Source organism: Erinaceus europaeus, chromosome 23 (assembly GCF_950295315.1).
Source record: "Erinaceus europaeus chromosome 23, mEriEur2.1, whole genome shotgun sequence".
Taxonomy (NCBI): Eukaryota; Metazoa; Chordata; class Mammalia; order Eulipotyphla; family Erinaceidae; genus Erinaceus; species Erinaceus europaeus.
This window is the reverse complement of record NC_080184.1, coordinates 9,970,380-9,997,851: the sequence shown is the minus strand read 5'-3', so window position 1 is coordinate 9,997,851 and position 27,472 is coordinate 9,970,380. Positions and strand designations below refer to the sequence as shown.

Below are 27,472 nucleotides of genomic sequence, written 5' to 3'. Positions count from 1 at the left end.
ATTGTCCAAGCTAGATAATTAGGCTTCTGTTCCTAAATGGAAAATAATACTTAGGTATTTTTTGATTTTCAGGGAAATACTACTTTAGGATGGACAAGGCAATTCAGAGGTATATATAGTTTGGGTATAATTGTGTGAATATATAAATGTCATACTCAGGTGAACAATTCAAAATATATCAAGAGATGATTTTATGCAATGTTTATTTGTGATTAATAGTGGCATGACAGATAGTAAAGTTACAGAGTACAGTTCCACACCACACCTAATATCAAAGTTTTATGTCCCCAGTTTCTCAAAGATAAACATTACAGTTCTTATAAAGTCTCTTTGTTTCTTTTTCTCTTTCTTTTTTTAACCTTTCTTTTTGGCATGTTCCTGAGCCTCACTTATCTGGATTCCACTTGAGTGAGGTCATATGGTTGTCATCTTTCATCTGGTTGATCAGTGAAATAAGCCACGACTACAATTCACTGGGCCTATTCTGCCCACTACAAATCATCTGCGTGCCCTCAGGTCACTTCAGTTCTGCTTCAGAGTCTAAAGACTTGTTTCCCTATGATTTAAATTATGAACTCTGCTGATATATAACCATATATTGTTAACTGCAAACCCCATCAATTTGATCTGGGGACCACATTTAGTGCAGGAGCTTGTGTAACACAGACCAAAGTGAATCATGGTGAGGTGGTACTGGCTCCATTGATTTCATTCTGTCTTTTCTATTGTTTACATTCATAAGGTTTCTCTCCACTGTGAGTCCTTTCATGTAACCTAAGATTAATGGCCTGGCTGAATGCTTTAGTACATTGTTTACATTCATAGGGTTTCTCTCCACTGTGAGTTTTTTCATGTACCTTAAGATTACCAGCCTGGTTGAATGCTTTACTACATTGTTTACATTCATAGGGTTTCTCTCCACTGTGCGTTCTTTCATGTACCCTAAGATGAGTGGCCCGACTGAATGCTTTACTACACTGTTTACATTCATAGGGTTTCTCTCCACTGTGAGTTCTGTCATGTACCCTAAGATGAGTGGCCCGACTGAATGCTTTACTACATTGTTTACATTCATACCTTTTCTCTCCACTGTGAGTACTTTCATGTACCCTAAGATGACTGGCCCGACTGAATGCTTTACTACATTGTTTACATTCATAGGGTTTCTCTCCACTGTGAGTTCTTTCATGTACCCTAAGATTTCTGCAATGGCGGAATGCTTTACTACATTGTTTACATTCATAGGGCTTCTCTCCACTGTGAGTTCTTTCATGTCTCCGAAGATGACTTGCCTGAGAGAATGCTTTACTACATTCTTTACATTCATAGGGTTTCTCTCCACTGTGAGTTCTTTCATGCAACCGAAGACAACTATATTGACTGAATGTTTTACTACATTGTTTACATTCATAAGACTTTTTTCCTACATGAATTCTTTTGTGGTTTTTAAGGTGACTAGAATAAGTGAAAACTTTGTTGTATACTCCACCTTGAGTTTTCTCACCATTTTGGCTTCTTTTGTTGATCTTAGTAATTTTGATGATATTACTGTAAAATAGTGAGAAGGTACTTAATGATATTTTAATGAAAAGAAAAGGATTCTTTTTTTTTAAGGAAAATGAGGTCATTATTATAAACAACCAAAAAAACACAGACATTATCAAAATATTTGACTGATATTATTATACTAACAATATAATGACAATAATTTAAAATTATAAAAAGAAATAGTATAATAGCTAGAAATAAGACAATGCTCAGGGAAAATGTCAGTAAATAATAAATCTCTTTATATAATACATAAATGCATTAAATGATAACTAATAATGTATTTACAGGTATTTTGAATTTATTCATTGAAATACCTTAGTTAACAATGTATTATGTTTTTGTTTAGAAATTCTCCACTACTAAGAACCACAGCTAAATATTATAAAATTAGAGTTATTAATTTATAGGAGACATGTTTACTTTATACTTTAAAAAATTTTTTTATCTTTATATTGGATAGAGACAGCCAGAAATTGAGAGGAGAGGGGGAGATGGAAAGAGGGAGAAAAAGAGACACCTGCCGCTCTGCTCCACCACTCATGAAGCTTTCCCATTGCAGGTGGGGACCAGGGGCTTGATCCCAGGTCTTTGTGCACTATAATTTCTGAACTCAACCATGTGGGCCACCTCCTGTCCCATGCTTACTCTTTTCAACCATACTACTTCAGAATCACTGATCTATTTCTTTCTTTCTTTAATTAATTTATTTTCCCTTTTGTTGCCCTTGTTGTTTTTCACTGTTGTAGTTATTATTGTTGTTGTTATTGATGCCATTATTGTTGGATATAACAGAGAGAAATGGAGAGAGGAGGGGAAGACAGAGAGGGGGGAAAGAAAGATACACTTCTGCAGACCTGCTTCACCACCTGTGAAGCGATTCCTCTGCAGGTGGGGAGCTGGGGGCTAAACAAGGATCCTTACACCGGTCCTTGCGCTCCACACCATGTGCACTTAATCCACTGCACTACTGCCTGACTCCTCATTGATCTATTTCTTATAATTTACATTTGTTTATTATTTGTGGGAGAGATTTTTCTATGAAGTGGAGAAAAGTGATAATCCACAACATCACTATGGTACATGTGTTGCCAGTGATTAAAATGAGAACCTCAGGCATGATGTCACATCTGTCACTATTTAAGTCATTTGCCCAACTACTCCATAACATACTCATGGCATCATTTTTGATGAAATAGCTTAAGACATATATTGGTAGCAGTGATGATAAATTTTAATTACTTTAAAATGATTGTATTATGAAATATACTCAAACCTTTGTTTACTTCCTTGGTGGTTATACTGCTGCTTGTTGGTGGAATGTTCCTCTAGTAATTTTCCTAAAAATAAAAAAGTATTAAAAATCATCTTTACATATTGAATTTACATTGGTGAACAATGGTGGACAAAAACGTCTTCTAATTGACAAATGAATGGATGAAGATAATAATTACCTATGGAGAGAAAATTCCTATGGTTTTCCAACAACACATCTCTGTAGAGTTTTTTTTCTGAAGGATTTAATAATGTCCACTCCTCTTGAGTGAATATCACTGTTACATCTTCATAGGTCACTGAGCACTAAAATATATGAAGTATATTTATGTCAGAAAACACTTCAGGAGGTCGGGCAGTAGTGTAGCAGGTTAAGGTCTGTGGTGTGAAGTACAAGGACCAGCATAATGATACTGGTTGAAGCCCCCAGCTCCGCATGTACAGGGAGGTTGCTTTGCAAGCAGTGAAGCAGGTCTGTAGGTGTCTATCTTTCTCTTCCTTTCTCTGTCTTACCCTCCTCTCTCCATTTCTATCTGTCCTATCCAACAATGATGACATCAATAACAACAATAATAACTACAACAACAACAAGAAAAAAAGACAAGGGCAACAAAATGGAAAATTAATAAAATTAAAAAAAAAACACTTCATACTGACAACATATTAGATATCCACTCTCAATTTTATGAAATCACTGATTATTTAATCTGCAAACATATATTGGGTAACTTGTTCATAAAATACATCACTCTCATGGCCTATAAAGTGGTAAAATGATTGGTCTTATAGTTTGAACTCTGTAGCATGAGCACCATTTCTCTCTGTATCACAAAAAAACAAGAGATGGCACCTCCTGTAAGTTGATTTAATAATAAAGCACTTGGTAATCACTTTGTGGAAAATGGAAGTGATACTACTATTAAAAGGCCAGGGTATAGGGCAGGCGGTGGTACACCTGGTTATGTGCACACATTACAGTGCGAAAGGTCCCATGTTTGAGCACCCTGTCCCCACCTGCAGGGGGAAAGTTTTGCGAGTGGTGAAGCAGGGTTACAGGTGTCTGTCTCTCCCTCTCTATAGCCCCCTTCCCTCTTGATTTCTGGCTTTCTCTATCCAATGAGTAAAGATAATAAAAATTTTTAAGAAGACCAGGGTATCTTAACAGAGGATGTAGCTAGTTGCTTATATTTACTAAATAAAAAACAAGGAAGTCACTTTTTTATTACAACAATTTTATGAATCTATGCTCACTTTTTTCAGACAGTAATAGAAAGAGAAAGAGGCAGGGACTGGGCAGTATTCTCAATTGAGCACACACATTACCATGCACAGTGGTCCTTTTTAACACCCTTTTCCCAACTTCAAGAGGAGAAAGACTAATAAGAAGAGAAGCAATGAAAATAGTTTGCCTGGGAGTCGGGCTGTAGCGCAGCAGGTTAAGCGCAGGTGGCGCAAAGCACAAGGACTGGCATAAGGATCCAGGTTCAAACCCCGGCTCCCCACCTGCAGGGGAGTCGCTTCCCAGGCGGTGAAGCAGGTCTGCAGGTGTCTATCTTTCTCTCCTCCTCTCTGTCTTCCCCTCCTCTCCATTTCTCTCTGTCCTATCCAACAACGACAACAACAATAACTACAACAATAAAACAACAAGGGCAACAAAAGGGAATAAATAAATAAAATAAATAAATAAATAAAAAAGAAAATAGTTTGCCTGTCTGTGCCTCACTCCTTTTTTCTTTTAAACTCAATCAAAGAAAAAAAAGTAAAGAAAGGAGTCCAGCAGGTGATTCAGTGAGTGGGTGCTAAACTTAGAAGCATGAGGCCAAATATAATTCCTGTCATTCTATGTCCCAAATGTGGTGAAGCAGTGAGAAAGGTTTTATTATTCCTTTTAATTGATTCTATATAGAATCAATTAAAAAATATATAATAACTGTATACCTGCAAACCAAATGATTGCAAGAAGGTCAGAAGGACCATAAGTAATCATAGACCACTCTCCTTTTAAAGCAAAAGGTGACCAAGTTTAGAGAATTACAATGACATTTATTTACTAAAGATATAGACCTTTGCAGGAAATTCTTCAAACTCTTATCCAGTAATATGTTTATAGGAAAAGGAGCTAGAAGTTGGAGAAAAGTAGCTAACTAACAGTTTTCTTTAGATACATAATGAAAATTTCAAAATTTAGATCCTGAATTCCTATTATAAAAGATGAGAGGAGACATTGGAAATAAATGGACCCAGAAAGCAGTTATATCTATGCATGTCTATACTCAGTACTAGAATTTATGATGGATATACATCTCCTCAAAAAGGAAAAGTCTAAAGTCAAGGTGACACTTTTTTCTCATCCATCTATTCATTTATTTAGATTTTTTCCTTTTATTTTTTCTTACCTTTATTTATTTATTGGAGACAGCCAGAAATTGAGAGGGACTGGGGAGATAGAGAGGGAGACAGAGAGACACCGGCAGCCCTGATTTATCACACGTGAAACATTCCCCCCTGCAGGTGGCAACTAGGGGCTTGAACGCAGGTCCTTACACACTGCAACATGTGCGCTAAACCAGGTGTGCCACTGCCTGGCCCATTCTTCCATTTATTTTTAAAAGTGTTTTTATATTATTTATTTTGTACTGAATTGAGACAGAGATAAATTGAGAGGGGAAGAGGCAAGAGGGAGGGAAAGAGTCAGAAAGACACCTATTGTCCTGTTTCTATATTCATAAAGCTTTGACTCCTGCAGGTGGGAACCAGTGGCTTTAACCTTTGTCTCTAACCCCTGTAATATGACATAATCATAGTACATAACCAGATATGCCACCTGCTGTCTTCCACATGATTTTTTTCTCTACACACCAAGAAGTTTCTTTTTTAATTTTTAAAGGAATTCTCTTTTGTTTTTTCAATTTCTTTTAAGCTCAATCAACCCTGGATTTAGGAGCTTTGGCTATGAGAGTCTCTTTACATAATGATTATACTATCTACCCCTACCCTATTTAATCCTCTCACTCCTATATATTTGAATGTGATTCACAGAAAAAAAAATTCCCAAGGAGACATTTCAAAACAATTAAATTAGATGAAAGTCATAAGGCAAACAATATTTATTTCTCATGAAATAGAAAAATGATCAGCAGTAAATGACCAATTTAGAAAATTTATATGAAAAAATAAAAATGAATAAAGGGATGTAAGGTATATAGCATAAAGGCTATGTGAACAAACTCTAATGCCTGAGGCTCCAAAGTCCCAGGTTCAGTACCCTGCACTAGTAGAAGCCAGAGCTGAACAATGTGCTGGTAAAAAAAATGACACAGGGACTTGGGCAGTAGAGCACCACATTAAGTGCACGTGATGCAAAGCACAATGACCAGTGTAAGGATCCCGGTTTGAACCTACCCATCTGCAGGGGAATCACTTCAAAAGCGGTGAAGAAGGTCTGCTGATGTCTGTTTTTCTCTCCCCCTCCCTGTCTTCCTCTCCTCCCTCAATTGCTCTGTGTCCTATCCAACAATGACGACATCAATAGCAACTACAAGAACAAAATAACAAGGGCAACAAAAAGGAATAAATAAAAATGAAAAATAATTTTTAAAAATGATATAGGTGCTATGCAATCCCTATCAAAATCAGTATAAACATGCTTAAAATAATAGAATGAATTCTCAGTATTAAGTGTTTTGACAAATTTGATCTCAATAGCAAGAATAACAAAAGGGGGGAAAATGAACCACTGACACTAAATCAAACTTCAAATATTGGGCACAACAAAAGGTGGCATCAGTATGACAGATTGACACAGTACCAAATGAGAAGAAATATTTACATGTCAGACATCAGCAAAGGGGCTAGTAACCAAAATATGCACTCACAGATTTCAGTGGAATAAAGAAACAACCAACTTCCGGAGGCAGGGCTATGAGCAGCAGCAGATCTGTTTCTCTCCTCTCTTCTCCTCTCCTCTCCAGAATCAACTAGGAATACCAAAGGAGACCACATGGGACCGAAACAAGACAGGACTAGAACAACTACAGGAACCCACCAAATCATTGGTGAGTGCAAACACGTGTGGCTGGTGACAGAAAAGCCTAGGGAGAGACTAAGTGGCTGGTAACAGTCCGGCAGTTTTTCAGTTGAGACAACACCTCCACTCTGTTCCACCAACAAGGGGACAGCTGAAGGGAGGAGAGGACTCCCCAGAGACTCACCAAGTGCAACTCTGAGTCTCCATTGCTACTGCCCTCAGAATCTAGAGCCGTGGCAGGGAGGGACACCGGGGGAAAGAGATCTAACCAGGAAACTCAGGAGAAGACCTATACCTCGGTGGCATAGCTGTGGGGCTGTGAAAGTCTCTTTGCATAAACACTGGACTATCTCTGCCACACCCTGCCTTATCTCTTGGGTAGGATTCAGTGATTAATTTAAGAAGCCTACTTATAATTAGGAGCCCTCAGGCTCCCATAGCCTATAGAGAAGAAAAAAAAGGCTTTTAAATCACTGAGCTCCAACTCAGGGATTAAAATACTATTGAAACAACTGTTAACTTCCATCACCCTTTAATTACCTTATTTAGACACAAGTCAATCCAGGAAATAGTAATCAGTAATTTGAAAAGTACTAAGAGAGGGAACTCATAACATAATATATAAAATGTGTAAACCAACAAGAAGAAATATTGGAGAAATGAATCAGGACAACAGTCCAGTGAAAAGCCCCCCAAAGGGTGAAGCACAAAATAATGAGTTCAACATCCAAACATTAGCTAAGGAAATAATCACAGGAGTGAGTAAAGAGTTTGAAAGAATTGTAATCAGAAATACAGGAACAACAAATGAGACTCTGGAAGAAAACACTAACTATCTCAAGGTTATTAGAGAGCTGAAAGCTGACACCGCAGAAATTCAACATATCATGCAAGGCTTCTATGAACAACTATATGCCACCAAGCTAGAAAACCTGGAAGAAATGGACGATTTCCTACATACCTACCAACTTCCAAAACTAAGTAAAGAGGAAGTGGATAACATGAACAGGCCCATCACAGCTAATGAAATTGAGACAGTTATCAAAAATCTCCCCAAAAATAAAAGTCCTGGACCAGATGGTTTTACAAATGAATTCTACAAAACCTTCAAAGAAAAATGAATACCTCTACTTTTAAACATCTTCCAGAAGATTGAAGACACTGGAATACTCCCTGCCAGCTTCTATGAAGCTGACATCACTCTGATACCAAAAGCAGACAGGAACACAACCAAAAAAGAAAACTACAGACCAATATCTCTGATAAACATAGATGCTAAAATACTGAACAAAATTCTAGCCAACCGGATACAGCAGTATATTAAAAAGATTGTTCATCATGACCAGTGGGGTTTATCCCAGGTATGCAAGGGTGGGTGGTTTAATATACATAAATCAATCAGTGTGATCCACTACATCAACAAAAGCAAGACCAAAAACCACATGGTCATATCAATAGATGCAGAGAAAGCCTTTGACAAAAATACAACATCCCTTTATGATCAAAACACGACAAAAAATGGGAATAGATGGAAAATTCCTCAAAATAGTGGAGTTTATATATAGCAAACCTACAGCCAATATCATACTCAATTGTGAAAAACTAGAAGCATTTCCACTCAGATCAGGCACTAGACAGGGCTGCCCACTATCACCATTACTATTCAACATAGTGTTGGAAGTTCTTGCCATAGCAATCAGGCAGGAGCAAGGAATTAAAGGGATACAGAAGGAAGAGAAGAAGTCAAACTCTCCCTATTTGCAGATGACATGATGGTATACACAGAAAAACCTAAGGAATCCAGCAAGAAGGTTTTGGAAATCATCAGGCAATACAGTAAGGTGTCAGGCTACAAAATTAACATTCAAAAGTCAGTGGCATTCCTCTATGCAAACACTAAGCTAGAAGAAATTGAAATCCAGAAATCAATTCCTTTTACAATAGCAGCTAAAACAATAAAATATCTAGGAGTAAACCTAACCAAAGAAGTGAAAGACTTGTATACTGAAAATTATGAGTCATTACTCAAGGAAATTGAAAAAGACACAAAGAAGTGGAAAGATATTTCATGTTCATGGGTCGGTAGAATTAACATCATCAGAATAAATATACTACTCAGAGCCATCTACAAATTAAATGCTATCCCCATCAAGATCCCAAGCACATTTTTTAGGAGAATAGAAAAAATGCTACAAATGTTTATCTGGAACCAGAAAGGACCTAGAATTGCCAAAACAATCATAAAAAGAAAAGAACAGAACTGGAGGCATCACACTCCCATATCTCAAATTGTATTATAGGGCCATTGTCATCAAAACTGCTTGGTACTGGAACATGAATAGACACACTGACCAGTGGAATAGAATTGAGAGCCCAGAAATGAGGCCCTACACGTATGGACATCTAATCTTTGACAAAGGGGCTCAGACTATGAAATGGGGAAAGGAGAGTCTCTTCAACAAATGGTGTTGGAAACAATGGGTTGAAACATGCAGAAGAATGAAACTGAACCACTGTATTTCACCAAATACAAAAGTAAATTCCAAGTGGATCAAGGACCTGGATGTTAGACCACAAACTACCAGATACTTAGAAGAAAATATTGGCAGAACTCTTTTCTGCATAAATTTTAAGGATATTGTCAACGAAACGAATCCAATTACAAAGAATACTAAAGCAAGTATATACATAGGGACTAAATCAAATTAAAAAGCTTCTTCACAGCAAAAGAAACCACTACCCAAACCAAGAGACCCCTCACAGAATGGGAGAAGATCTTTACATGCCATAAATCAGACAAGAGTTTAATAACCAACATATATAAAGAGCTTGCCAGACTCAACAACAAGACAACAAATAACCCCATCCAAAAATGGGGGGAGGACTTGGACAGAATATTCACCACAGAAGAGATCCAAAAGGCAGAGAAACACATGAAAAAATGATCCAAGTCTCTGGTTGTCAGAGAAATGCAAATAAAGACAACAAGGAGATACCACTTCACTCCTGTGAGAATGTCATACATCAGAAAAGGTAACAGCAGCAAATGCTGGAGAGGGTGTGGGGTCAAAGGAACCCTTCTACACTGCTGGTGGGAATGTCAATTGGTCCAACCTCTGTGGAGACTGGGGATATATCCTAAGGAACCCAACATATCCATCCAAAAAGATCTGTGTACATATACGTTCTTGGCAGCACAATTTGTAATAGGCAAAGCCTGGAAGCAACCCAGGAGTCCAACAACAGATGAGTGGCTGACCAAGTTGTGATACATATACACAATGGAATACTACTCAGCTGTAACAAATGGTGACTTCAAGTTTTCAGCCAATATTGGATGGACCTTGAAAAATTCATGTTAAGTGAAATAAGTCAGAAACAGAAGGATGAATATGGGATGATCTCACTCTCAGGTCGAAGTTGAAAAACAAGCTCAGAAAAGAAAACACAATTAGAACCTGAAATGGAATTGGCATATCACACCAAAGTAAAAGACTCTGGGGTTGGTGGCTGGGTGGGGAGAATACAGGTCCAAGAAGGATTCAGAGGACCTAGTGGGGGTTGTATTGTTATATGGGAAACTGGGGAGTGTTATGCGTGTACAAACTATTGTACTTACTGTTGAATGTAAAACATTAATTCCCCAATTAAAAAAAATATATCAGAAAGCAAAAAAAAAAAAAGAAAAAAAGAAAGAAACAACGATACTAAAGGGGGGACAGGGGGAGTCGGGCTGTAGCGCAGCGGGTTAAGCACAGGTGGCGCTAAGCACAAGGACCCGCATAAGGATCCTGGTTCAAGCCCTGGCTCCCCACCTGCAGGGGTGTCGCTTCACAAGCCGTGAAACAGGTCTGCAGGTGTCTATCTTTCTCTCCCTCTCTCTGTCTTCCCCCTCCCCTCTCCATTTCTCTCTGTCCTATCCAACAACAATGACAACAATAATAACTACAACAATAAAACAACAGGGGCAACAAAAGGGAATAAATAAATAAAAATTAAAAAAAAAGAGTAAGTGGAAAGACAGAGATGCAGGCAAATAAGAAGCAGTGAAATAAACATAAAAGAAAATACATTTATAAATTAAAATACAACTTATCTAGGAGGAAAAAGACAGCATGAGATGCAGAACATGTCACTTACCTGAGAAACTGCCATTCCTCCTCCTCCTCTCAATTCCTTCTCAGGACAGAAAATGAAGAGAAATCACAGTACCAGTTTGAGACTATGACTGAAATCCACTGGCAAAGTTGTTTAGCTTGACAGCACTGCACCTACAAGTTAGATATTGTAATGTAAAAAAAGGTCCAATAACCTAGCCTTTCAAGGTGAAGAGATTCAGGAACAAGGACAAAACCCTTAGGGACTCCTGATTGACTTATCCTGCATATCAGGGTCTTTCCTACACTTAAAAATTTTACTGACATATCTCATTCAAACTCTTCACTTTCTCCTTCAATAAAGGCATGGATCTTCAAAATCTAATAAAATGTCAGAGTCTTCCTACTTAACTTAGGCTTTGCTACTTAGAGATCAGCAGTAAAACAGTGATATTCACATACAAAAACTTTCATACCTGAGGCAATAGAAGCCTCAAATTCAATCCACAGCACTATCATAAACAGAGCTGAGGAATGCTCTGGTAAAATAATAACAGCAGTATTCAGAAATTCTTTTAAAAGGAAAGATATTTATTTATTTATTTTCAAATTTATTTATTGGGGGATTAATGTTGTACATTTGCCAGTAAATACAATACTTTGTCCATTAATAACATTTCTAAGTCTTCCACATAACAATGTTATTATTATTATTTTTTTACCAGAGCTGAGCTCTGTTTATAAGTAGTTCTACAAATTAAATCATGGAGTTCAGAATCTTAGGCATCACAGCCATGAAGGTCATTTGCACAGCCACTATGCTGTCTCACCAGCCCAGCATGAACTATTTAATCCTTTTCCTCAATTTCAACAGTCTGAGGAGTAAGATAGATAGTATTTTTTCCATAACTATGTGGGAAGACAGGCCAACCCTGGGACACTTATCTAGGTGAATCCCGAACACAGTGCCATATCAAATTCCCTCCAATGGAAGGTTCTCTGTTCTTTATTACTCTGGGAGAATGGAACAAATATCTCTACGGGGTGGAGAAAGTCGGAAATACTATTTCTGTAATTGCTTATCCACTGGACATGGGCCTTGATAGGTTGATCAACACCCCTAGCCTGTTCCTATTTTTCCCTATCAGGGTAGACCTCTAGGGAGGTGGAGTTCTCAGACACATTGGTGAGGTTGTTTGACAGACAGGCTTCTTAGATCCCCAGAATGTGGCTTCTCAACTTTTTCTTGGCTACAACAGAATTTTCTTTTGCCAGAACTCTGGACTCGACTTGCCTCATTTTCAGTGCCTTACTCTTCTAATATTTTGGTGCTAAAACTTGAGAGGGGCTAGGATTTAGCTTCTCCCTCTGGGCCTTTCATGTCACACTATCCTAGCACAGGTCCCCATCTGTTGGAGGGACTCTTCACAGGAAGTGAAATGGTACCACTGTCTCTCCCTCCTCCTCCCCTATCAATTAAACTCAGTCCTATAAAATAAATTACATTAAGTAAAATAAAAGAAAATAGGGACTGAGGAGGATCACACCTGATTGAACATGTATGATAACACACAAGGACCTGAGTTGAACCCCCAGTCCCCACTTGCAGGGAGAAAGATTTGTGAGTGGTGAGCAGTGCTGCAAGTGTCTCTTGTATCTCTCTCTATCACTTCCTTACCTCTCAATTTCAGGCTGTCTATATACAATAAATAGATAAGATTATGAAATGAATAAAGAAATACAAAAATAGATAATAAAGACACTAATAGGCAGCCCCATGCTGCCAATAGAGCACACTGAATGGAGAAGCCTCAGGAGTAGCCACGACAGGTCATAGGAATCCACACTGAGGCCTAAGATGGATAATTTGGTTAGACATAAACAAAGGTAGTCCAGAAGGTGGTAGTGGATAAAGCTTTGAACTCTCAAGTGAGATGTCCCAAGTTCACTCCTCAGCAGCACATATATCACAGTGATGTCTGGTTATTTCTCTCTCCTCCTATATTTCTTATGAGTAAAAAAAAAAAAAAATCTTTAAAAATAAGAATTTTTTATTAAAGAGGGGGAGGGAGAATAAGGTAGGGAGACTTCTGGCAAATAGCTGCTATTGGGAGCACTGGAGTCTCTCTAAAGCAACCCTTTCTGTCTAGGCTCTGGAGGCTGGGACTCACCAGCCTCATTATTCCATCCAGATTCTGGAGTCACTGAAGTGTCTTCCTCAAGAAGTCAATTAGCAGGAGACATGAGCAACCAAAAGGAGGAAGCAAGGACCCGGTGCACATCTGAGAAGCAGCACTTACTTTCTATAGTGACTTTCTTCAGTTGCAAGCACTGCCCATGAGCAGGCCAGATTGGAAAGAGCACTGGCCAAAGCCTAGATTCTAAATAGATGGAGCTATTCTCACATTCATGAGGATTCTGACAGCAGAATTGCTTTAGTGCCTCAATCCTGGAAATATGAATCAGAGAGTCAAAAGAATATTGAATCAAACACAGGCCTGGCTTTGTGGCAGGAGAGCTGTTCAATCAACTTCTAAAGAGGGTGAGCCAGGAGAATAGTAGCAGCAGGAAAGCATAAAAATTCTGCCAGAATAAATGCCAGAAGAAACATTCCAGAGAGCAGATAGGGTGCCCCTGAGTCAGGGCTGTTCCTGCTTTTCTCTTCAGGCTCTACTCAGACTGCTGGGAGTGCACTGAAGAGAGGAAGGAACTTGGGAGGAAGATGATGTATGTTGGAGCCAAGGGTGAGAATCAGGAACTTTTGCCTCAAAGATGACAGAACATGTCTGGAAGCAGCCTAGGGGCTCAAAGTCACCCTACTGTGTCTCCTCTGCTGTAACTAGAATTCCTACCATAAGCCATGGGTGGAGTTCCCATGACCTGCTGTGTTCCCACTTGGGGAACACACACCAGGTTCTGCCCTCAATTGTCTGCCAGCATGGATAACCATGGGATTTGAATCTAATTATCCATGGAGCCAGGGGTGTGAAGCCCAGACTCCTGTCCCAGCTGTGAGTATGGGGCTCTGGTTTTCCACTAGCCTACTGACACGGTATGGGGCACCAAGGAGAGACTAGATAACCCTAGGCAGCAGTATGAGGTTAGGGAGAGATAACTAGGATCCAATTATTACATCTATGCTAGTGGCCTAAGAGCAAAAGCTCAGTGTGCAGGATGCCTCTCTTGCCTTGTGCATGGCCCAGTGTTTGTTTAGCACTCTGTCTCTGTATATAAATGAAATATGGCTGCATTCTTTGACTCATCTTGGATAGAGATAGAAGGAATTGTGTTAAGTGAGATAGGTCAGAAAGAGAAAGATTAGTATGAGATGATCCCACTCATAAACAGAAGTTGAGAAAGAGACAGATAGGATATGGAGGGGATAGGATATGAAGTTATGATGGTGGAAATTGTACCGCTCTTATCATATGGTTTTGTCAATTTTTTAAATATTTTATTTATTTTAATGAGAAAGAGTAGATACAGAGGGAAAGATACCATCAGAGAGGAAGAAACCAGAATACTGCTTAGTTCTGGCTTATGGTGGTGCTGGGGATTTAATCTGGGACCTCAGAGCCCCAGGATTGAAAGGCTTTTGCATAACCATTATGCTGTCTCCCCAGCCCTCAATGTTTCCTTTTTATAGATAAAAAATAAAAAAAGATACACTTATTTGTAAATGACATTAAATGATATAAATCATGGTGAGGTCTTGTATGTTATAGTAAATTCTAATCATGGAATTTTCAAGGTAAACCAAGTTTTCAAATAACTGGGTTATAATAATAATTATCTGTTGTCTTCTAAACCTTTAAGACAGCAAGGAACCTTCCTCATTCCCTATAAAACCTGTATTACTTCCAGTCTTTAAACCTCTGGGGCTTTGTTTGTTTTTGTGCACATTTATTTGGATCCATACCTATGGATATTGCAGCTGCTGATGTCAACCAAGTCAGTGGAATCATTGGCACAACCATGTTTTACTTCAGAGATGCCAGGCCTGGGATGTCAACCCTTCAGCTCTATTACTCTGGTGAAGCCTTTCCTAGTTCATAGGAATCCTTAGTTCCATTTCAGGTGGCACAATTTCTTAACCTAGATACAGAAGTTACAGAATTTAGATACAGATCAGGGCACATGAGATAGGGCAAATGTACACACGTATCCATAACTTAAGGGAAAATATATATCATCAAGCAAAAGTATGCAATAGTCTGCCATGTCTCAGTAGATACAGCAAGCAAGTAGAAAGACCAAAAAAAAAAAAAAAAAAGACACTCTCCTAACCTACTTCTATTTAACTTTCCTAAGACACGGTTAAGATAAGATTTAACTCTGCAAGATAAAGCAAAGACCACAAAAGATAGATAAGGGCAAGAGACCACCATACTTTAATAATGGCCCTTTTGGTCACTACCAGCCCACTCCCATCATCCAGGGCCCTAGTCAGGAAATCTTGGGTTTCTCACACATATATGATGGGCCAAGAACTCTAAAAGATCCCTCTCTACAACTGAAAATCTGAATAAGGGTGAGAGACTGGCATACTTTAATGATGACTCTTTAGTCACTATCAGGCCACCCCATCAGCTGGTGCCCTATTCAGGGAGTTCTGAGATTCCCAAACAGACATGATGGGACTAGACCTCGAATAGATCCCTCTCTCCATTGTTACTGGTCATTTCTAGCAAGAACAACACAACAGACCACTTTGTGGGCCCCCATAGGACCATGCCCTCAATTTGGATCAACAATGGTAGATAGAGAATGTTCCAGCCTCCAAAAGGAGGCTGGACATCATACTCTATGCTACACCTGAGGAAGATAGGCCCTGATATTGGGGCACCTTGGAACATTCCTACTTATGAACACAGAATGTGAGTTCAGATCTACAAGGATACAGAGGTCACACAGGCTCCTAAGCTGAATATAGGCCCCAGATCATATCAAATCTGTGGGGTTTAGAGTCAACAATATTTATCCACCTTTCCCATATTTGGCAGCTATTCTCCTCCCTGATCCAGCTTTCTGGTCCCTCTGACGGTCATGAAGCCACCTGCCCAGACACTAATTAGGATCCATTTACATATTAGATTGCAAGTTCAGGAAAAAAAAAAAAAGCACTAATATAGCCACAGGCCCCTTGGAATATAACTAAAATACATCTACTAGCACTCTACAAAATGGAGGGCCCCGTGACTCTTCAACTACACTATTCCAGCCTTTAGGTCCATGACTGGTCAACAATTTGTTTGGCTTTGTATGTTAATTCTCTTGTCAACCACCAGGTTCCAGATTCTACCATGATTCCAACCAGAGTTCCCTGGATAGACAGCCCCACCAATGTATCCGGGAGCTCTGCTTCCCCAAAGCCCTTCCCCACTAGGCAGAGAGGCAGGCTGGGAGTATGGATAGACCTGTCAATGCCCAGGTTCAGTGGGGAAGCAATTACGGAAGCCAGACCATCAACTTTCTGCATCCCACAATGGCCTTGAGTCCATATTCCCAGAGGGTTAAAGAATAGGAAAGGTATCAGGGGAGGGGATGGGATACAGAGTTGTGGTGGTGGGAATTGTTTGAAGCTGTACACCTCATATCCTATGGTTTAGTCAGTGTTTCCTTTTTATAAGTAAATTAAATATAAAAGAACAAGAATTGGGAGTCGGGTCATAGTGCAGCGGGTTAAGCACATGTGGCGCAAAGCACAAGGACTGGCATGAGGATCCCAGTTCAAGCCCCTGCCTCTCCACCTGCAGGGGAGTCACTTCACAGATGGTGTAGCAGGTCTGCAGGTGTCTATCTTTCTCTCTCCCTCTCTGTCATCCCTTCCCCTCTCCATTTCTCTCTGTCCTATCCAACAACAAGGACATCAATTACAACAACAATAAAAAAAACAAAAGGGAATAAATAAATAAATAAATAAATATAAACAAGAACAACAATGATAGAAACTGCCCAATTCTCAATAGGGAGGCTGGGTCAACATACTCTGCCACTCATGGAAGACTGGTCTTGAACTGAGTGCAACCTAAAATGTTCCTAGCTATGGCCATGAAATGGAAGCTCAGGCTGATAGAGATGTAGAGGTTACACAAGTTCCTTTACTAAATAAAACAGACGGGAGACCTAGGTCAGATTGATGGGGTTTGCAGTTCATGGTGTTTATGTACTTTTCCTATATCTGGAAGCTACTCTCTTCCCTGATCCAGATTTCTAGACCTATTCTCAACTCTAACACCATCTTCCCAGAGAGTACTTTCAGTCCACATGCATGTTAGCTTTCAGGTCTAGGCAAAAATTACTAAAGACATGGGACCTTTGGGATATACCTAAAATAGACTTCTTAGCCTCTTAATACATAAAAACCCCAAATATTATCTGCTCTATTTTTAACTTTTTTTCCTGATTACTAAACAGTTTGTTCTGCTTTATATCTTAATGCTTTTCAGCCACCAATTTGCACATGCTACCATGATGCCAAATTGACTTCCCTTAGCTGACAATCTCACCAATGTGTCTTGGAACCCCACCTCTCCAGAGTCTAATCCCACCAAGGAAATACAGAATAAGGCTAAAGAAATGGATTGAACTGTCAAAACCCATGTACAGTGTAAAAGAAATTACAGAAGGCAGCCCTCCAATCTTCTGCACCCTATAAGGTTATTTGGTCTATACTCCCAAATGGATAAAGACTAGGGAGGCTGCTACCCTATAGCGCTGCCCAACTAGGGAAAGTGAGAGATAGGCTGGGCATAAGGATTGACCTGTCCACCCCCATATTCAGCAGGGAAACAATTAAGAGAAGCCAGACCTTCCACCATCTGCACCCCATAATGACCCTGAGTCCATGCTCCCAATAGATAAAGAATAAGAAAGCTATCAGGGGAGGGAATGGGATATGGACTTCCAGTGGTGGGAACTGTGTGGAATTGTACCCCTCTTATCCTATGGTCTTGTCATTTCCATTTTATGAATAAATATTAAAAAAGAAGAAGCAGAACAAGAAGGAAAGAAGGAGAAGAAGAGAAAAAAAATGAGAAGAAGGAAAAGAAGAATAGGGAGGCTTCCAATATAGGGGATGAGATATTTTACCCTGCTGGTGGGAATTGTACGAAATTTTACCCCTCTTACCACACAATTATGTTGATCATTATTAAATTACTAAATGGCTAAAAATCTTTTTATGGATATGCTGAATTTGCTTTCAATCAAACTGTGGGGACACAAACAAAATGTTATACATAAACTTGCAATTGTTTTTAACTTACAGTTTATTAAAAATATTGGCTATGCTCATTTGTGATGTTATATTTCAGATGCTTAAGAGACTTGAATATAGTCTAATTATTTAATTCCTGTTTCCTCTTCCCTACATTATAAATATATAAAAAGAAGTAGCTAGTGATATGGGGACCAGATAGTGGCACACCCACTTAAGTACATAGATCATCAAGCACAAGGACCTGGGTTCAAGCATCGGCTCCACACATGTATGGGGGAAGCTTCACAACTGGTGAAGCATGTCTGCAGGTGAGTATTTCTCTCCTTTATTCTCAGTCTCACCATGCCTCTCAATTTCTCTCTGTTCTTTCAAATAAACAATAGGGGTAAAATAAAGAAAAGAAAACACGGCCACTGGAAGTGGTTGATTTGCCATGTCATGAAACCCCAACAACATTGGGGAAAGAAAAAAGCCAAACAGGGAGTCAGGCTGTAGCACAGCGGGTAAAGCGCAGGTGGCGCAAAGCACAAGGACCGGCATAAGGATCCCGGTTCGAACCCCGGCTCCCCACCTGCAGGGGAGTCGCTTCACAGGTGGTGAAGCAGGTCTGCAGGTGTCTATCTTTCTCTCCCACTCTTTGTCTTCCCCTCCTCTCTCCATTTCTCTCTGTCCTATCCAACAATGACAACAACAATAATAACTACAACAATAAAACAACAAGGGCAACAAAAGGGAATAAATAAATAAAATAAATATTAAAAAAAAAAGAAAAGAAAAAAAGCCAAACAAATACAGCAAATCCTAACAAAGAGATTTTCAAAGTTAACCCAATTGCCAAATAATTTGATTACAGCAATAACTATCTATTGCCTTCTTAAACCCTAAGACAGAAGGAACCTCCCACTTCCTCTATGGAGCCTATATTCTCCCCCTAGCCTTGGAACCTCTAGCGTGGCCCTCACTTTCCTACATACTTTGCTCAATTCATACCAAATGATATTGCATCTACAGATCCCAACTTATCAATGTTAACAAGTACCACCTCAAAATGCTTCACTTCAGACTGTGTCCAGAGAGAAATCAGGCATGGAACCCTTCAGTGTCACTAGTCAGGTAAAACCTTTCCTTTCATAGGATTCTCTAATTCCACTTCAGATGGTTCACTACCTAACAAAGTCCCAAAACCTAGATATAGACCAGGTCCTATAAGACAGGGCATGTTAACATGTATCCATAAGTTAGGGCAAAATGTATACTTGAAAGCAAAAGTGCACAATAGACTGCAGTGAATCAGTATATGCAGCAAGCAAGTAGAGAGACCTAAAAAGATACCACACAGTTTTAATGAAATAGTGTCTACTTAGACCTAGATACCCTCCTCACATACTTCCTATTATACTTCCCTCACTCACTCCAAAGCTAACCTTATCAAAGTAAGGACTTCAAAAATTGAATAAGGGCAAGAGACTGGCATACTTTAACTATAGGGAAATTGTGAGGATGTGGTTGAGCTTGGCAGAGCTTGACTTGAGGGGACATCCATCCTGTCAGTCTCTCTCTCTCTCTCTACTGAGAGGTCGAGTGAAGAGGGACACAACCCCCCAGGGTTTGCCTGGTCTTATCAGACTCCCTGCCTCACAAAGTACCTTGAATTCCTGATACTATGGCCTGCTCCCTTATTATCTACATAATCATTGTTTTGCCTGAAAGATCCCCACCCTTTCCATTCCTTTGATCTATCTTCTTTCTACCCTCATGACCCTCCCTGCCTGCAGTGTATTAGTAATCCTACCAGTTAAAACCTTCTCAACAGTTCCTAAGGAAGTTCCTACCTTTCCCAATCCCCCTTTGTCTTTCTCTACCCCTTTCCAAACAATGTCAAGCCATTTCCTTTTCCAACTTGGCACTTCTGGATCTGACTCTTAAAAGCCTTGGCTCTCTGATCAATAAAGAATCGAATCACCTTGCCACCACCAGCTCTGTTCCTGGGTTATCTCTCTCACATTGCTGAGTAGCAGCCCAGGCTGGCTCTGGTTGCAATCTCTGCAACCCAGAGAGTACGGGCCACAGAAGAGACACCCCCACGCTAGCCCTGGATCTAATGATGACTCTTCAGTCAGTCAGGCCACCCATAAACTGGGGCTTTAGTTGGGATTCCTGAGATTCCCACACATGATGGGCCTAGACCTTGAATACATCCCTCTCCCTATTGTTACTGGTCACCTATATCAGGAACAACACAATAGACCCCTTGGTGGGCCCCCATAGGACCTTGCCCTCAACTTGGATCAACAATGGTAGAGAATGTTCCATTCTTCGAAGGGAGGCTGGACAATATACTCAATGCTACACCTGAGGAAGATGGGTCCTGATATTGTGGCAGCCTGGAACATTCCCACTTATGACCACAAAATGTGAGCTCAGATTTACAGAAATACAGATGTCACAAAGGCTCCTAGGCTGAATATGAGCCCCAAATCAAATTAAAATGATGGGACTTACAGTCAACAATATTTATACACCTTTCCCATACTTGGGAGCTACTCTCTTTCCTGATTCAGCTTTTTGGTCCTTTTCCCAGCCATGACATCATCTCCCCAGACAATAACTTAATCTACCTCCATATCAGATGTCAGACTAAGGAAAGAAAGAAAGAAAGAAAGAAAGAAAGAAAGAAAGAAAGAAAGAAAGAAAGAAAAACTAGTAAAGGCATGGGCCCTTTGGAATATAACTGAAATAGAACTATTAACTATCTACAAAACAGAGACATCCCCACCCCCCACTCTTCATCAAACTATTCCAGCCTTTAGGTTCATGATGTTAACAATTTGTTTGGCTCTATATGTTAACTCTTTTTTCAGCCCCCAGGTTCCAGACACTAACATGATGCCGACCACACTTCCCTGGGCAGATGACCCCACCAATGTGTCCTGGAGCCCTGCTTACCAAGATCTCTGCCCTACTTGGGAAAGAGCGAGACAGGCTGGGAATATGTATCGATCTGCCAATGCCCATGTTCAGCAGAGAAGCAATTACAGAAGCCAAAACTTCCTTATTCTGCACCCCATAATGACGTTGGGTCCATACTCCCAGAGGGATAAAGAATAGAAGAACTATCAGGGAAAGGGATGGGATGTGGAGTTCTGGTGGTGGGACTTGTGTGGAGTTGTATTCCTTTTATCCTGTGGTTTTTGTCAGTGTTTCCTTTTTAAAAATAAAAATTAAAAAAATATATATCTGATGATTTACAAAAAAAAAGCAGCAATTAGTAATGTTACTTTGTAGTAAAATAGACTGAGTCCTCATTATTTCAACTTCAATTAGAAAAAAAACAAGACAATATCTTCAGTGCACAAAGGTTATAAGTTGAATTTCTAAAACAAACAAAAATTGAGTGAAAGCAGTTTCTGCATTAAAATATTCTGAGTAGAAGAATGATAAAGAAAATTATTAAAATTAAAAAGGAGGCATCAGTTCGAGAGCGCCTGGACTTTGTGAGTGAACTTAATAGTAGAATGAATTCACACCAGGTGTCTGATACACAGAGGTCCATGTCACAAGGACTCTGGTACTAATGAAACAATATAAACGAGAACATGAATATATTAAGAGCAGCTTTTTTTTTTCTTTCTTCTTTTTCAGAGAACTAGGGATAGCTTTCAGTCAGGTATACATACACATGGCTCAGGTTTGAGCCCCAGCACTCCATGGGCATGCTGTAGCACTGGGGAAGTTCTCATGGTCTGGTGTCTCTCTTACTCTCTCTACTCATATCTAATGTGAAAGACTGAAAAAGGAATTCTGGAATATGGTGAAATAATGCATGTTAAAGCCCATATACTAAAAAGAAAAACCTTATCCAATCTTAAGCTACATATATTTCTCATGTCTTGAAATATATGGTAGAATTTAATATTACCACTAAATTATTTTTTATATTTATTTACTTTAGTTGTTTTTTTTTTTTTTTTGCTTTTTCCCCTTTTATTGCCTTTTTAAAAGTACTTTTGTTGTTATTATTGTTGTTGCTATTGATGTCATTTTTGGATAGGACCAAGAGCAATGGAGGAATGGGAGACAAAGGGGGATAGAGAAAGATAACTGCAGACCTGCTTCACCACCTGTGAAGCGACTCCCCTGCAGGTGGGGAGCCAGGGGCTCAAACTGGGATCTTTAGGCTGGTCATTATGCTTCCGGACATATGCACATAACCCACTGCTCTAAGGCATGGCCCCCTATCTTTCCCCTTCTATCCTGCACTGCCATTCCAGTTTCTCTCTGACTCTAGCAGAAATTAATCAATAAAAATATTGTTTAATATAACTACAAGTAGCTGAGCTAATTAGTAGGGTGGGTATGCAAATCACTTTCTAGTGAGACACCAAAGTCTCTGGTTCAATCTCCAGATTCTCATAAATCAGAAATGAACATGTTATGATAAAAAAACAATAACAAAGTCTGGTTCCCAGTTGGGAACAGGCAGTGGGCAGGACCCCACATTCTTAATCTCTGCACACTACAGTGAGGCCACTATAATTGTGTGAACACTCTTAGTGCATCTCTTCATGCCTGTCACGTTAAGGTAGGGGACTGCCTAGCATTCTCCAACAGCCATATTAGATTCTTCTGCTAGATTCACTGCAAAAGTAAATTGAATAAAAACAAAATGCAGCAGTTCCAGGGTTAATTTAACAGAAATTTAAAATTTATCATTAAGAAAAATAAAAGAAGGGAGTCGGCGGTAGCTCAGAGGATTCAGCCCACGTGGCAGCAAAGCACAAGGACCTAAATAAGGATCCCGGTTAGATCCTGGTTCCCCACCATCAGGGGAGTAGCTTCACAAGCAGTGGTGCAGGTCTGCAGTTGTCTATCTTTCTCTTCCCCTCTCTGTCTTCCCCTCCTCTCTCCATTTCTCTCTGTCCTATCCAACAACAACACAAATAACAACAATGACCACAACAACATTAAAAAACAAGGGTAACAAAAAGGAAAATAAATAAATAAATACTTTAAAAAAAGAAAGGTAATAAAGAATTAAAGAAACCCTTAGTTTAGATCTGTAAGAGCACTTCTGATCTGAAGCCATACAAACTGACACACTCCAGTATATAAGTAAAGTATAAGAAATTTATTCTTAAGTTTGAAAGAGTGAAAATAAGGCCAGTCCACATACTTACAAAGAGAGAACACCAAAGACAGAAGACAAAGACAAACCTCAGCTGAGTGATCCTAGGCTAGTACCAAGTCTGGTCCCATCGCTCTGAGATAACCAGGCTTGAAATTCACACTCGTTTAAAGGGGAAAAGTTAAGGGGGGGGGGGCTGCATAATCGGGGTGGTCTGCATGTCCTTGCTAATTTATCTTTGGGGTAAAAGTTTCAAGGAGAGCATTCCATTCTTATCTTCCAGGGAGGAAGCTAGCAGTGTTTACAGAAGCCAAGTGGACAAGTTAACATAGCTGAGAAAGCAGGGCTTATAGGGTATGCAGTTTTCAAGGCAAACATTCATATCCGTCAGGTGCGGAGCTGAAACAATTAGTGCATTAGTGTAATTTCATCATATCTAGTTTCTCAGACATTTTCTATATTTCAATAAACTACTCTAAATTTGGGGAATTCCATTTTCTCACAGATATACTGAAACCCAAGGTCCCAAAGAAGGCAGAAATCACAGCTTCCCTGTACCCAACTCAGGTGCAAGGTGCTGCTGACCAACATGCTGACTCCCCAACCTGAGCAAATTGCCTGGGGTCAGCAGGTCCTTCCTTGCTCTCCTGACCTTGTCCAGACCCTAAGAAACTCCGTAGGGAATGGGACTGGACCAAGAAACTGCATCGATGACACACACGGGGGGTGTGGGGGTGGGTGGGAAATAAGTAATGATCGCACCCACTTTCCACAGAAGGCACTGTGTTTAGTTTCCCCACAAAGAATCGGGACAGCACAAGAGGAATCCAGTCTCAGGGTGGATATGGTGGACTGGCCAGGGAGAGGCCCAGAAACGTGACTGCATTCCAGAATATTTGGGGAAGACTCAAGCGACCCCTCCCAATCACAGCCTCAGAGAGACACACTTACGAAACTCCATTCAGTGCTGAACTTCCTGACGTCTCCTCTCCAAAGTCCAAATCAGCAGAAGATGAGAACAACACAGAGAAAAGTAGAGAAAAGTAGAGAAAAGTAGGGGTCCCAGAAACACAGGATGGATTGCTAGCGAGTCTTACTTCCTGGAGTGTCCAGTTTCACTTTGGAGCACCGCCCACTGGCAGCCCAGATTGGTCCATGTCCATGGTCTCAGAGTTTATTGGATGAAGCCCTTGCCACACACACACATTCCTCTTCTGATTAGATAATGTTTACACCCAATCAATATTAGAGATTGTTAAGAGAAGGGCAAACGCTAGAAGAAGAAGAAGCTAAGTGACAGGAATACTCTCCTATCAGTTTAGGAGGGGGTGCGCCAGCGAACCATTAAAGCAAGAAATAGCATGGACCTTTCTCTAGAGTAGTCCTCTAGAAGATTCAGCAGCTAAAAACCTACACTACCACCAGCTTTCTCATGCACTTAGCTTACTCCTGCTCACTCTCTTTTCTGCTGGATGGCCGTAAGTCACACAACATCGTGAGGACCCTGAGGACTTGGTGCTGCTCGCTGTGCCGATGACTGCACTCTGCTGCCTGCTCACAGCCTGGCTCCAGGAGGGCAGTGAGCTCCTTTGACCCTGAGGGTGCTGGCTTCCAGTCCTGTGAATGCTGAGACCTGTCTCTGTAGGTAAGTCCACAGACAAAAAAAGAATGGATAACAACAGAAAATGGTGCTGGAACTGAGGGTTTCAGCAGTGTTGCACAGGAAGCTTTGGGAGATGTGGCTTAGTGTAGTCCACCTGACTTGAGACCAAATGGAACAGATGAGTTTGGTACTTTGCAAAGTGCACAAGCTGCTACTGAACTAGACTCACTGTTAAGGGGGAGGGAGTAGCTAACTGGGGCCATTCTTGTTCCCTCCTGCAGGAATTCCAGACTGACTCTGACAGGGAAATTGCAAGAGAGCCAGTCATATTTCAGGTGATGAAAAATTATTGGGAGCAAAAAAGGACAGGAAAAAAGGAAGCACAAGCCATGTAGCATGGATACACTGAGACAGAGAGGAAGGCCAGAGCCTCCTGGTCTTACAAGCTCTAAAGTTTCTTGGGGGAAGGGCAGGAGCCTCAGGGGATGTGTCTTTAGGTGATCTCACATCAGCATTTTGTGACTTTTTTTTGCAGTCTGGTAGGGAGGCAGTGCTGGTGCTTCTGTCTCTGCCTCTGTCCCTTCTGGCTACCTCCATGATGTAGAGGGAGGGTGCTTTCCCTAAGCTGCCCTCCAACACACACCTCTACCAGGAAAAAGTAACTGAAATTAATGGGACTCCTGGAGAAAATCCAGGACTCAGGAATAAATCTTATTATACAGATGAGTGGCTGATCAAGATGACAGGGAGTCATCCTTCAGATCTAATGAGTGAGGAAGCATATGAAAAATACATGAACTTGTGGGAGTAGAGGCATAATGGTTATGCAAAGAGTCTCTCATATCTGAGGCTCCAAAGTCCCAGGTTCAATCCCCTGTATCACCATAAAGCAGGTCTGAGCAGTGCTGTAGTAAGTAATAATAGTAATAGTAATAATAATAATACCTAAACTCTATCAAAGAGGGTGGGTTAGATAGCATTATGGTTATGAAAACAGACTGTTAAGCTCTTCTCCCCCACCCCTCCGTTTTTACCTCAGTGGTTAGTCGCAGAAAAGGATGGTCCGGGAGGCGGCCATTTTTGCTACCTCCTCGTGGTCCAAACCACTGCGCTCTCACCCAACTCTGAGGTGCCCTTGCGAATAAAGATTTGTGTTCCCTCTCCGATCCAGATATCTCTCTCTCTTTTCCGTGGCACAGCACTACAGGATGGGATATGGAGATCAGGTGGTGGGAATTATGTGGAACTGTACCCCTCTTATTCTATGGTTTTGTTAATGTCTCCTTTCTTAAATAATAATAATAATAAAGAAATCATAATTCAAGGAGTTCGCGGTCAGGACCTGGCCCTCACATTCTAAGCCCCCTGTGAGTGATGCTGTTGCTCCTCTAGGCCCATGACCAGAAGTGCTGTGCTGGAAACCTCCTGTGTGTTGTTAACAAAGAAGCAGGCTAGGGCTGGGAGATAGCTCACCTGGGAGAGAGAGTGCACATCTTGTGTTCAGAAGGACAAGGCCACCACATTGAGCACCATGTAATGAGAAAGCTTCATGAGCAGTGTGGTTGTGTGGTTTTTCTTCATTTGTCTCCCTTCCTCTTTATCTTTTTTTAATTTTATTTTTGATTATTTTAGTGAGAGAAACAGAGATACAAAGAAAGACCAGAGCACTGCTCAGCTTTGGCTTATGCTGATGCTGGAGAAACTGGGATCTTGGAGCCTCAGGCACAAAAGCGTTTTGCAGAACCACTATGCTATCTCCCCAGCACTGTCTCCTACTTTTTACTGGGGAAAAATGAAAACCAAAAGTCCACTGGGAACAGTGAAAATTTTCCACTATATAGACCAAGATGGCTTAGTCTCACCAGAACAGAGGCACACAAAAGTAAAGGAAGAGAGAAAGAAGAAATATATTTCAAATGTATATATCTCTTTAAGTCTTTAAATTATCTCTATTTATTTATTTGATAAAGCCAGAAATTGAGAGGGAAGAGAGAGATAGATAGAGGTTCAGAGAAATACCTGCAACACTATCTCCCCACTCGAGAAGCTATTCCCCTGCTGGAACCTGTGTCCTTGCACACTGTACCATGTGACCTTAAGAGAGTGCACCACTACTTGGCACCTCCAATGGTTTTCTTCATGTCTTCATTTTAGAGCCCCAACCTCTTAGGTGAATAAGTTTCCTAATAACTGTTTCTTCTACTACTTTTAAGGACAAAGAAGGGAAGGATAACTCTAGGGATACTCATGATTATTTTGCTTATTTAATTGATTCAGTTATTGAGGATACTAGGCCTCTCCATGCATGGTTTTTCCACTCCTAGGTCAGTTTCTGTTCACACAGAGAGATAGAGACAGAGGCACATGGAGAAGGCAAGATAGGTACCCTATTCCAGAGACAATATCTGAGGCCATCTCTATCATTTTAGCTATTGGATACTAGCTATCTCTTTCTAGAAATAAATAAGTGTCAGTTCTCTATTTTATGTATAATAATACATTTACTAATTAAAAATAATTGAAAAAAAAATCTGGATTTTGCAGGTGAAATTTTACAAAATTCCTTTAAATTCTG

At 40.2% G+C, this 27,472-nt stretch overlaps 2 protein-coding genes and 1 long non-coding RNA gene across 8 annotated transcripts in view; all 3 read right to left on the bottom strand.

Annotated features, from left to right (window-relative positions):
• The window catches only part of LOC103127428 (zinc finger protein 709-like), a 393,603-nt gene that overhangs the window by 278,927 nt on the left and 87,204 nt on the right, over window positions 1-27,472 (bottom strand). The window lies entirely within an intron of this gene.
• The window catches only part of LOC132535539 (uncharacterized), a 109,424-nt gene that overhangs the window by 75,814 nt on the left and 6,138 nt on the right, over window positions 1-27,472 (bottom strand). The window lies entirely within an intron of this gene.
• On the bottom strand, window positions 187-24,375 carry LOC132535533 (zinc finger protein 709-like). Its single transcript, XM_060181693.1, has 6 exons — window positions 24,246-24,375; window positions 14,867-15,042; window positions 10,991-11,121; window positions 3,003-3,129; window positions 2,825-2,888; window positions 187-1,548 (listed from the first exon to the last, which is right to left on the bottom strand). The coding sequence occupies exons 3-6, from the start codon at window positions 11,003-11,005 to the stop codon at window positions 723-725; spliced, it is 1,032 nt and encodes a 343-aa protein (XP_060037676.1). The 5' UTR covers window positions 11,006-11,121; window positions 14,867-15,042; window positions 24,246-24,375; the 3' UTR covers window positions 187-722.

Bases quoted from the DNA above. Each gene is read 5' to 3' on its own strand.
- LOC132535533 (XM_060181693.1), bottom strand. The intron at 2,889-3,002 runs GTAATTATTATC...TTTTATTTTTAG, and splicing joins TAGGAATTTTCTCTCCATAG to GAAAATTACTAGAGGAACAT. The intron at 1,549-2,824 runs GTTTGAGTATAT...ACTATTTTACAG, and splicing joins CACCAAGGAAGTAAACAAAG to TAATATCATCAAAATTACTA.